The 11,718-nt window shown below is 43.8% G+C and overlaps 1 protein-coding gene and 1 long non-coding RNA gene across 2 annotated transcripts; both read left to right on the plus strand.

Moving 5' to 3' along the window:
* The first annotated feature begins 7,626 nt into the window (after nt 1-7,626).
* On the plus strand, nt 7,627-8,567 carry LOC121855383. Its single transcript, XR_006086783.1, has 3 exons — nt 7,627-7,675; nt 8,195-8,267; nt 8,439-8,567. It is a non-coding gene; the product is annotated as an uncharacterized LOC121855383 (long non-coding RNA).
* Nucleotides 8,568-9,790: 1,223 nt separating this feature from the next.
* Nucleotides 9,791-10,849, plus strand: LOC121855378 (short stature homeobox protein 2-like). The gene is made up of 2 exons (XM_042350272.1): nt 9,791-10,165; nt 10,589-10,849. Exons 1-2 carry the CDS (start codon nt 9,791-9,793, stop codon nt 10,664-10,666), a joined length of 453 nt encoding a protein of 150 aa, XP_042206206.1. The 3' UTR covers nt 10,667-10,849.
* Nucleotides 10,850-11,718: the final 869 nt, after the last annotated feature.

Below are 11,718 nucleotides of genomic sequence, written 5' to 3' on the forward strand. Positions count from 1 at the left end.
GAGTAAAGAATCGGTTCCATCCTAACGTAACATTGTTGTCTCTCATAAATGTGATTATGTAATACATTTTACTCTTAAACTATATATCCCTCTAGACAGGTTCTGCAGGTCATGTGTACTTTACATTCGTGGTCCCTAACTGTTAGTCACCAAAAGGAATATTTTGCTACTTGAAATGCAGATTGTGAAGATGATGACTATTATTAATATTAGTATTAATACTATTATTATTATCAATATTATTAGTGGTAGTATTCCTAAGCTCTATCATACCTGCTACTCCTATTCATATTAATTACAGTATTTTTTAAAGTTATTTTTACTACTAATATTATTAATATTGTTATTATTGATGTCAATTGTTCTCTAACCACTAGTGTATGAGTCCCCTCTGTGCTAAATAAAATTTCCTGGTGTCAGCCAAGTAGAATATTGAAAATGGCGTCCCGGTAGTGGAAGGGTTAAAATAAAGTCGAAAATTATTTTAGTTCAACTTTGACTTAAAAGTAAGATTTAGTCAGCACTATTTTACGAAAGTTCCAGGCCAACAATTTTCCAGGTAAGAAAGTTCTAGGCAGGATAATTCCAAGAAAGTTCTCGACCAACAAGCAGAATAATTCCATGAAACCAACTTCCAGACAAGTTGTGAGTCAATAGGTTCAGTGACACCATTGTCCGGTCCAGCAGCTTGTGTGACACCTGGCTGGAGGTCACCACCTGGCACTAAGACAAGTTTCCAGGAACAAAAGTTTGATGACAAATAGAAAATTACCCGATTGCCTTTATTTTTCCAGACTGGCAAGTTTCCTCTCCACAGTGTTTTACAGGTAAGACCGTGTTTGTCTCCTATTGTCTCAGTAAATAAGGATATAATTAGATAAATATTATCTCATATAAGAATAAATCCTAAATGTTTAATGGTAAAATATTTCTGTATACCATTAATTTCATTGTTGTTGTTATAATGTTATGACTGCGCTTCAACAACCTGGGTCTTCAAGCGCGTAACAAAAGGTTATGATGAGCGATAAAACTCTGGACAATCTCCTTAAATAGTGAATAAGTTGTTCTTGAAGTCCCAGGGTTAGTAGATTCTAACTGACGAATCATCTAGTTGTAATTGTCTAGTAACTTTCTTCTTTAGTTCCACACTCACCAGTCTGGTGGTGGAGGGGGCGAGTGGCAGCAAGCTTCAGAAGGCGGCTCAGCTCCTGGTAAGCCCCGAGAATGACCAGCACCGGCCATGAGTCTCTTGTCAATATTGGTTTGTCCGTGAAGCGTTTACTTGTGGTAAACTGCCCACCAGGCCACAGCCAGGCCTGGTTTAAAAATATCCTGATCATCCAACAGTGACGAAACACAATGGTTCTTTATAATGCTTTTCATCTGAGTTGTTTCATCATTTATTATTGTCTTTCCGAAAATTGTTCACGTGTGAAGGTTAAGCTCAGCAGTTATACTGTATGTAAATATCTTAACATACAGAGTCAACCCTCACCTGTCTAGTGTATTCATTATATCAAGTCTACACACACATAATCACTCACAGTTCACAAATCTAGTCCATTTGTTCATGTTCAGTTATCTCCGAGATGAGTAACGCAAAAAATACACACTATAATAATATACTACCTCTTGGCCCTGTTGGTGAGGCCCGCCCGTACCTCACCAGTACAGTAAGTCTACACCTCTACTGTACTGCTTGCGTCAATGTGTTCTACTTGCTGCCACAAGACCACTATGAACACACCAACAGACTATATTCACAGTACACAGTTCTACATACCTGATCTGTGTCCACGTGTACACCCGGGTGTTAGGTAGCGAGGCCAGCTTATCCCTGGTGTTTGTAGATTGTAGTTATGCAAATAAGGCAAAGTTTGTACTAAACACTACATGTAAATATGGTGAAATGTGGAAGCTCTCAGGGACGACTACACGTGAAATATTTAATTAGTTGATGTTGACTTGCAATAGAAAAAATTATTTCTTCATCAGAGTTAGGAAGGACGTGGAGGCCCTTTGTGTGAGATCATTGAGACGAAGAAAATACTTGAAACGGGATTAATAGTAAATTCACATAAGGAAAATTCAAAGTGTAAAAAAATATGATCTAGAGATTAATGTAAAAACAAAGCTAAGGAAACCAGACTGAGGCGACAGAGGTTATTAACATGACAAAGAAAGTTACAGTAGGTCAGAGTTAACAGGTGGTCACGGGGCAGGTGAGGGTGGTGATAATACGGTGCTGAGAGAAGCTTTAATGATGAACCATGAGTGAATTACTGTGTCAAGCTAAAATATGAAGATCTATAAGAACAAAAACATAAACATTGCAAAAAAACAAACAAAAACAAACATAAGCACAGATACACAAACACACACGCATACATATTTAGTCAGTGGTTTGTTTAATGGGCAGATCACTTTAACATAACCTTATTTGAGGTCAACATCATTACGTGTGGTAAACTTTATAGATATTCTATCGAGGTCAGTTAGTGCTGGACACTTAAACCCGAAGGTTATCAAGGGTCACGGGTCTGAAGAAATGATACTCTTAAGTGAAGCAATTAATTTATTTGTATATGCTTGTCTTTTAGTTTGATCTATGTGGTGTATTTACTGGAAAAGATGTCTCTCTCTCTCTCTCTCTCTCTCTCTCTCCACCAAGTTTCCTGTTGACTGTAGATCTGAAACAGTTTGTTGTTTCCTCCGTTCAAGATTCTGTTGTTGGACCCATCAAGAACTCCCTCTGCAATTTCGGGATTTTCTTAGTAAATAAACAAGAACAAGATTGTTTTATCTGTACACGATAAAAAGAGAGTGAACGATAGAGACAAAATCTAATTTATTTCACCTATACTTTTCTTCTCTTCATTTTTTTAAGTTATCTGTAATATTAACGTTTTTTGAGCTCAGCTGTTTTTGCTTTTTTTCTCTCTTCAGATAATGGCCGGGTGAACCTGAAGAAGTTTCACTCATATGGTCAGCATAGTTGGAGTTATGTGGTCATAGTTTGAACTAATTTATTTAAATTGTTCTAAATAACTGAAATCCTGTGGAACTGGACGAAATTAAATCCCTATTATTATATACGATGGTTGAGAAGTATACTTTGATTTTTGAATACTTTGGTTCTTAACAGTTTACCCACTCGACTCCTGGTGCCAGACATACTCACCAGCAGTAGGTACACCAGACCAATGTAGTGACTCACAGTGTGGTGGTGTGCCGCAGACTGCCAGGGTTCTGCTGCTGCTGCTGCTGCTGCTCGGCCTCACATCTCTTCAGGAGAACATAGGCGCCTCTTCATTGTGATTTTTTGTTCATATTAGTTTATTATTTTCTCTTAATAATGGTTGGGGTCACCATTAACAAACCCTTTAATGACTCTCTCTCTCTCTCTCTCTCTCTTTATACATGTTCGATCCCCGGGCAGGGTGAACTATGGGAAAGTTTCTTTACGCCATTTGCCTCTGTCTACCCAGCAGTAATTGGGGACCTGGATGTTAATCGATTTGTGGATCGTATTCCGGGGTAATGGTTAGCCAGTAGAGTTGGTAAGTTGTCCGGTCTTCTCGGACTATTCCTTGACACTGGGTCATCCAGCTCGTTAACTTAGAGTGTGGCTGCTGTGTTGGCGACAGCTTCTACATCTAGGTGGCCCTTGGGCCAGTCATCCTCGTTACACGAGGGCCAACCATTATATATATATATATATATATATATATATATATATATATATATATATATATATATATATATATATATATATATATATATATATATACTGTATACTGAAAGGCCTGATATTTACTCTCATGGGTCAGGGTGACTCATTGCGTCAAGACTTTATCCATTTAACAAAGAACAAAACTTTTTAAACATTTTTTTTCCGTGAATTGTTCCAGGTGTTTGTTTATATGGATGGATCATGCTCTTACAGAAGATCAAATAAGATGAAATGATAACAGACATCATGATAATAGCAGATTTCAAAATGTTTTGAAGAAAAAAGAACACCAGTTTTTAGTGTGTGGGCTGGACGACAAGTTGAGCCTAAATAAGGAGACAACCCCTAACGAGATGGCAGGTCAACAAACAATAATTAAATCAATAGTGAATGTGCAGGAAGGCTGCTGAGTCACTCCCGTCCACACGGTGTTCCTGGAACCACCGGCGTCGAGGGAGAGCTGGAGAGCTTCTGACACCCAGCTGGGATTTCCAGGGCACTGGAAGTTGCAGTGTTGGGCCTCGAGCTGCCTGTCTCACATGAAGTCCCCCCGGCCGCCTGTCTCACGAGTCCCCGGCTGCCTGTCTCCAGTCTCCCCTCCGGCGCCTGTCTCACATGAAGTCCCCCCTGGCTGCCTGTCTCACATGAAGTCCCCCGGCTGCCTGTCTCACATGAAGTCCCCCCCGGCCGCCTGTCTCACAGTCCCCCCCCTGGACCGCCTGCCTGTCTCCATGAAGTCCCCCCCGGCTGCCTGTCTCACATGAAGCTGCCTGTCTCTCAGGTCCCCCCCGGCTGCCTGTCTCACATGAAGTCCCCCAGCTGCCTGTCTCTCATGAACATGAGTGCCGCCTCTCAGTTCCCCCCCTGCCCCGGCTCACATGAAGTCCCCTTCCCATGCCTGTCTCACATGAAGTCCCCCCGGCCCCCCCCCCCGGCTGCCTGTCTCACATGAAGTCCCCCCAGCTGCCTGTCTCACATGATCCCCCAGCCGCCTGTCAAGTCCCCCACCGCCTGTCCCACTCACTGCATGAAGTCCCCCCAGCTGCCTGTCTCACATGAAGTCCGCCTGTCTCCCCCCCGGCTGCCTGTCTCACATGAAGTCCCCCAGCTGCCTGTCCTGTAGCCGCCTGCCCCCCTGCCCCTCCGAAGTCCCCCCAGCCGCCTGCCTCTCTCACACTGTCTCACATGAAGTCCCCTGCCTCCTCTCCACACATGAGAAGTCCCCCCTCTCTCCCGTGAAGTCCCCCAGCCGCCTGCATGGAGGTCCTCCCTCCCCCCCGGCTGCTGGTGAGGGTCTCCACCCCTATCAATGTGACAGTGTTGGAGAGGCAATCACACACACACACACAGGGAGAGAGTAGAAATATTCGCCAGACTAAGCCTTAAATGACAACAAAAGTTTTTATTGTAATAGTTTAATGGGGACTTGTTCACTGAAGATTAAGTTTACTCTCTTGACGTAATTAAACTTAAATAATTTTGGTAAGGTTGGGTTAAGTTTGTTTAGCTTAAGTTAAGTTTGTTTAGCTTAGGTTAAGTTTGTTTAAGTTAGTTTAAGTTTGTTTAGGTTAGGTTATGTTAGGTTAGGTTAGGTGAGGTAGTGACGACTGTTAATCATGCATATTTTGCATTAGTATTATCTTCATGATCGTTTCTATTTTTCAGAATATTTGAATTTTCGATATCAAAGGATGACAGACCGTACAGTAGGTATCATGGCTCTTCATGTGTCATCAGTCATCACAGGTAACATCTTGATGATTATCTTAAAATATAGTATACAGGTACAGAATCTGTTGTATTCTTAAGATGTTCTACATTGGTGTTGGGTGTACAGCACAGGGGTAACTAACTCACTCACTATTGTGTTCGAGTCCTATTCCGAGACGCACGTGGGAAGCGTCAGTGTGACCCTCACTACCAAACATCACAGGTTTCCTGCTGTACTAGCACTGGACTTTATAATAAAGTTCAAAATAGACTAACAACAACAGGCTTATCTCCCAAACGGCTAACAAGCTGATCAGCGGTGAAAGAGTAAATTATAAATTATATTTCCAAGTATTCCTAAGTCTCCGTAAAATCACAAAGAAAATCTTGTTTTCTGTTAGCTCTTGTAAAACTAAGATTTTCCATCAATCCCGTTTTCTGTAACCAGTAACCAAACTTGAATATGTTTAAGTCAAGTGGTGTATGTTGCTTTAGGGACACGTACATGACCATGACGGAATGACAAGAATTATTGCCTCATATCAAACAGCCTGAGAGAAAAATGTTCTTCTAAACTAAGGTGTGACTCTCGTAATGCGCCGCCGCCAGGCACCTACTCGCTGTTCTGTGTACCAACACCCGTGACAGCCTCCACACGGTTCTTAAGACTGGCTGACCTTGAGTTGCTGGTGTCCCTGAAGGTTTAGACTCATGCAAGAACTTTAGGACTGTATTGTTAGAGTGGGCTGAGGAACACCTTACTTGTGAATGATCCACACACGGTCTTATCTGCCATGTCTGGTATAACAATTAAAAAAAAAGCTTCTGTGCTCCCTACATTATCTCTTCTATTAACTATTACCTTCTGTCTTCCTATTAATCGTCCTATTTTGTATTTTCTTCACCCAAACTTTGCTTCTTCTGTCTTCAATACTTTATCTACGTCATCATCCTCATTTCTCATTTCGTTACTGTATACTTAACTTATTTACCTTATTCACCTGTCACCTCTTTAATTAACAGTGTTGTATATTAAGCTGTTGTTTGGTGTATCAGGTGACTTAGTACACGGGATTAAAAACCTCAGTTGTTGATGTACAGTAACACGTGTAAACAACATAGAATTTTCTCTAATAAACAATAATCTGTAGACTTTAATATTGTCCCTCTTTCCCACAACGATAAATTAAAAAAAAATATATGTGTATAATCCTAAAACCCTCCGACTGAAAAGGAAAAAAGATGATTCATATATATCAAGGTGGCTCATGTGTACTACCTGCCTAGTCTACAGCACTTGGAACTCAAGTTTGTGTTAAGGGGTACCACAGGAGGAGACTGTCTATAAATGTCAAAACTAACTCATTAACATTTGGACATTATTTCCGTAGTTTTATGGATGTTGTTCATAACACTTTTCCCTCATGAACGAGAGATTTTAAATAGTTGTCACTATGTGTGCAGAAGGTAGAGACTGCGTTACGAGTTTAGTCTTTTCTGTTTATATCTGGTATTAGTCATGTATGTTACTGTCTCTTTCTTGGAGAAAAAAATATAATTATATCCCGTTGACTTTTTCCTGTGTGTATAGCATTTGCCGAGGAAAAAAACACGGTACTGCCCATCACAAGTGGTTCAATCCTCCTACCATAATAAACTATTGGCTGATCTGACTCAAGAGGGTACAATCCTTTCCCTGATCCCTTAATCTTTGATCTTAAAGTCATCTCATCCTGGAAAGTGTCTATCCAAGCCATATGACCCTTCGGTCGTTGAACCTCCAGCTCTTGATTCAATATTTCCTCATCCATCAAGCCATGACCGTATAAACCCTTATCCTGTAACGAGAAGATTCTTAATTGTGAGGCCAAAGTGTTTATGAAACATCTGACGTCACAGCTCTCCTTCCTACACCCAATGATTACATTTCAATAGTGTTTATGTTATGACCGCTGACCCTACAAGCAACTACTGTACAGACAACTATAAGTTCAACAAAGTCTTAATACTGCTATCCCTCCTCCTACTACTCCCCCTCGGAGTCCCAACACACAGTCCTTGAACTTGCCTCCTTGTGTCTACACCTCTCCCTCTAACCTTGTGGCGCTCCTCTGGGTGCTGACGCCGCTGGTGAGTTGGCAGTGTATATATATATATGTCAGGGAACACCCGGCACCTGCGTCAGTAGTCTGAGGGAGACGCTGGTGCTCACTCAGCTCTACAGAAATGGTAAGTTACCTGTTGTTGTGAAGGAATTGCCACGAATTACCTTTGTTGGCAAGAATGACAAATCGCTATTACGAACAAGACTTTGACAAGTTATCATTGTTGGCAGGACTCTGACATGTTACTATTGTTGGCAAGACCTTTGAAAATTTATCATGATGGCAAGACCTAGAGCATGTTACTGTTGTTGGAAGGACTTATAACTAGCCGCCACTAAGGCAGGACGCGTACAGTATAAGTTGTCAGTGTTGTCAGGAGGTGCAGCTACACTGTAACAAGACACACTTAATTTATTCTTTGTAGAGATAAACTACAAGAATATAAACACCTTGATGTAATTACTACTGGGTTTAGTTGTCATGCTAAACTTCCCATCACACGTATAACACTTGTTTACAGACACACTTAAAACACCACGAATTAGCACGAATTAATAAACAAACTTATGTCAGACACTTGTAATATTATGCCTCCATAAATCCCTGCCAGTGTTGACGATCTCCTACTTGTTGTTCTCCACAGAAACCACACATCATTATCCTCCTGGCTTCGGCCGTCCTCCTGGTCTCCGTGACCGGTAGACGTCATGCAGGTGGTAAGTAGAGCAACTGGAGATGGATAAAGAAGTAGATATATATGACAGTAGATAACTAATTGGGAATCAAGGGAGGGTAGATATATGATGGTGGAAGATCAAAACAAACTATCTATATAAACACGAGGATTCTTTGGTTAGTTATTAAGAGAATATTTCCTTTTTTTGCAGGAGGTGGCGGTGGTGGTGGTGGTGGTGGTGCCATTGAAACAGGTGGAGGAGGGAATCATGATGGGAAAGGAGGTGGTGCAGGTTTTGGGCTAGGGGGTGGAGGAGGTGGAGGTGGATTTGGATTTGGAGGTGGATCTGGATCTGGTGGAGGTTTTGGATTTGGAGGAGGAGGAGGTAATTCTGGACTTGGAGGAGGTGGTGGAATTGGGGGAGGAGGAGGAGGAGGAGGAGGAGGTGGACTTGGAGGAGGAGGAGGTGGTGGTGGACTTGGAGGATGGGTGGACTGAGGGAGGATTAAGTGGACTTGGAGGAGGAGGTGGTGGTGGTGGAAGGAGGAGGAGGAGGTGGAGGAGGAGGAGGAGGTGGAATTGGAGGAGGAGGAGGAGGAGGAGGAGGAGGTGGACTTGGAGGAGGAGGTGGTGGTGGTGGACTTGGAGGATTAGGTGGACTAATTGGAGGATTAAGTGGACTTGGAGGAGGAGGTGGTGGTGGAAAAGGAGGAGGAGGAGGTGGAGGTGGAGGTGGAGGGGAGGAGGAGGAGGAGGAGGTGGAGGGAGGAGGAGGTGGAATTGGAGGAGGAGGAGGTGGAATTGGAGGAGGAGGGAGGTGGAATTGGAGGAGGAGGAGGTGGAATGGAGGAGGAGCGGGAGGCGATGGAAAAGGAGGTGGAGGAGGAGGTGGAGGAGGCGGTGGAAAAGGAGGAGGTGGAATCGGAGGGGGTGGTGGTACTGGAGGAGGTGGTGGTCATCACGGTGGCGGTGGCGGGGGCGGTGGAGGGAGGCGGAGGAATCGGCGGCGGAGGGAGGTTCTGGAGGCGGCACTGGAGGAGGTTCTGGAGGTGGCACTGGCGGTGGAGGCGGAGGAGGTAGGAGGAGGCTGGAGGACTGGAGGTGGAGGTTCGGCGGCGGAGGCCATCATGGAGGTGGTGGAGGTCATCACGAGGAGGTGGAGGCATCATGGAGGGTGGAGGTCATCACGTGGAGGTCACGGCGGCGGAGGTCACCATGGAGGCGGAGGAGGAGGTTCTGGGGGTGGCACTGGAGGCTGGAGGCGGCGGGGAGGAGGGGGGTGGAGGGCTGGAGGTGGGGAGGTTCTGGAGGCGGTGGAGGTCGGAGGAGGTTGGAGGCCTGGCGGGAGGCACTGGAGGAGGTGGAGGCAGGTCTGGAGGAGGTGGTTCTGGAGGTTCTGGAGAGGAGGTTCTGGAGGCGGAGGAGAATCGGCGGCGGAGGAGGTTCTGGAGGCGGCGGAGGAATCGGCAGCTGGAGGCGGCGGAGGGCGGTGGAGGAGGTTCTGGAGGGGCACTGGAGGAGGTTCTGGAGGCGGCAGGGGGCGGCGGAGGAATCGGCGGCTGGATGGTCGGCGGGGAGGTTGGAGGCTGGAGGAGGTTCGGAGGTGGAGGAGGTTCTGGAGGCGGCGGAGGAATCGGCGGTGGAGGTCAGGTTGGAGGAGGTTCTGGAGGCGGGGAGGAGGTTCTGGAGGCGGCGGAGGATGAGGAGGTTCTGGAGGAGGCAGGCTGGAGGCGACGGAAGGACTCGGCGGTGGAGGAGGTTCTGGAGGTGGCACTGGAGGAGGTTCTGGAGGCGGCGGAGGATTTGGAGGAGGCAGCGGTGGCGGATTTGGAGGCGGCGGTGGAGGCGGTAAAGGCGACGGAGGTGGCGGTGGAGGATTTGGAGGAGGCATTGGAGGCGGCGGAGGTGGCGGAGGAGGATTTGGCGGCGGTTTTGGCAGTAAGTAATGATCTCTGAGAACCTTCAAACCTTCCATTAATTAGTCCTACAAAAATCTTACCTGAGACATTTCACTTAAACTGGAAATATTTTGTTTCCAGCTTGTAGAGAAAACCTTACCATAGATACTGAGTATTTTCCAGAGTTGTGTTGTAATATTAAAAGATTCGAAGTACAGGTGTGATGTTACCCCTACTGTGTCTTCCCTTACTTATGTTTAGGAATGTTCTTTCATGTATTATTATATAAATACCGGCAATAACAAGTACTAGGAAACAGCCCTATCAATCAGTTCCCTAAACATAGCCAAACGAGAAGTGCCACGGTGCCACATGAGCAAGGGAGGCACGGTAGGGGGTAACAGCACACCTGGTGACGACTTTACATCCAGGTAGATCATTAATACCTGTGCTTACATTACAGGTACTCGGGGGTAAAGGAGACCATCACCTCCATCATCAACAAATAAAGATGTTGTCTCATAATAAATGTATATCATGATGTCTGTTTAACCTCCGTCACTTGTGGCTCAAACGACAGCATCACACTGACGGTCACTCACTGTCTGTAGTGACCCGTGAAATATTAATGTTTTCTCGTGTGTTATGTTCCTGCCTAAACTATACACATGCTGAATCATTGTAAGCTTGTATGATGATTATACTGAATAAATATATCCATCTATTTCCTATGATAATATTTATCCTCGTCGCTTAGCCGAATAATGCAACAAATTTACGTTAATATTCAGAGGTGTACACACACACACACACACACACACACACACACACACACAAGTATCTCCTCTGGGTCCGATGTGTTTGGAAAGTAACACAATGTACAGCAGTTTCGGTTCAATTGTCAAAGATTCACAAATAGCGATCAGAACTGTTCGTCCATTGGGTCATATTATATCGACGGAAAAAGGGCCAGATTGTGTTGTGTGTGTGTTTACAGTCAATACTTATTTGTTTTGTCCCATTGGCTTTATAAATATATATCCCTTAAACAGCGTCTATTTATTAATTAATATTGACAATGGATATAAAAAGCAGTAGAGTAATCAACACCATGACAACTTACCGAGTATGTGAAGAAAGTTTTTCTTCTCTGTTATTGTTAATGGAGAACTATATCACTGATTGTTGTGTGTCCATCTGTACTTACTTTTTATATCTCAATAAAGGCAAAACAGAAGAAATGTAGAATTCCAACCTACAATAAAGCACAGACATATTGATGGTTTGATAAAATATACTTTTTTTATTGTATACATGAGATATTATTGACTTATATATTGACATTCACATTATTATGAATTTTGGTAAGAAAGCAGAAAAAATATATTGTTCTGGATAATTCCACTGGTTGGGTAAAACTTATATGGCCAGACCACAGCCGAGGCAGCCAGCACCCTCTGCTTGTTGTACCAGTTGTTTTCAGTCCTTTATATTATATTATATTATATTATATTATATTATATTATATTATATTATATTGTTATGCCGAGGCATAATTTCGTATTATAATTTTGTAAACCAGGTGTTTTGACT

Source organism: Homarus americanus, unplaced genomic scaffold (assembly GCF_018991925.1).
Source record: "Homarus americanus isolate GMGI-L3 unplaced genomic scaffold, GMGI_Hamer_2.0 scaffold22715, whole genome shotgun sequence".
Taxonomy (NCBI): Eukaryota; Metazoa; Arthropoda; class Malacostraca; order Decapoda; family Nephropidae; genus Homarus; species Homarus americanus.

Bases quoted from the DNA above. Each gene is read 5' to 3' on its own strand.
- LOC121855378 (XM_042350272.1), top strand. From the start codon at position 9,791: ATGGTCGGCGGGGAGGTTGGAGGCTGGAGGAGGTTCGGAGGTGGAGGA. The intron at 10,166-10,588 runs GTAAGTAATGAT...CTTACATTACAG, and splicing joins ATTTGGCGGCGGTTTTGGCA to GTACTCGGGGGTAAAGGAGA.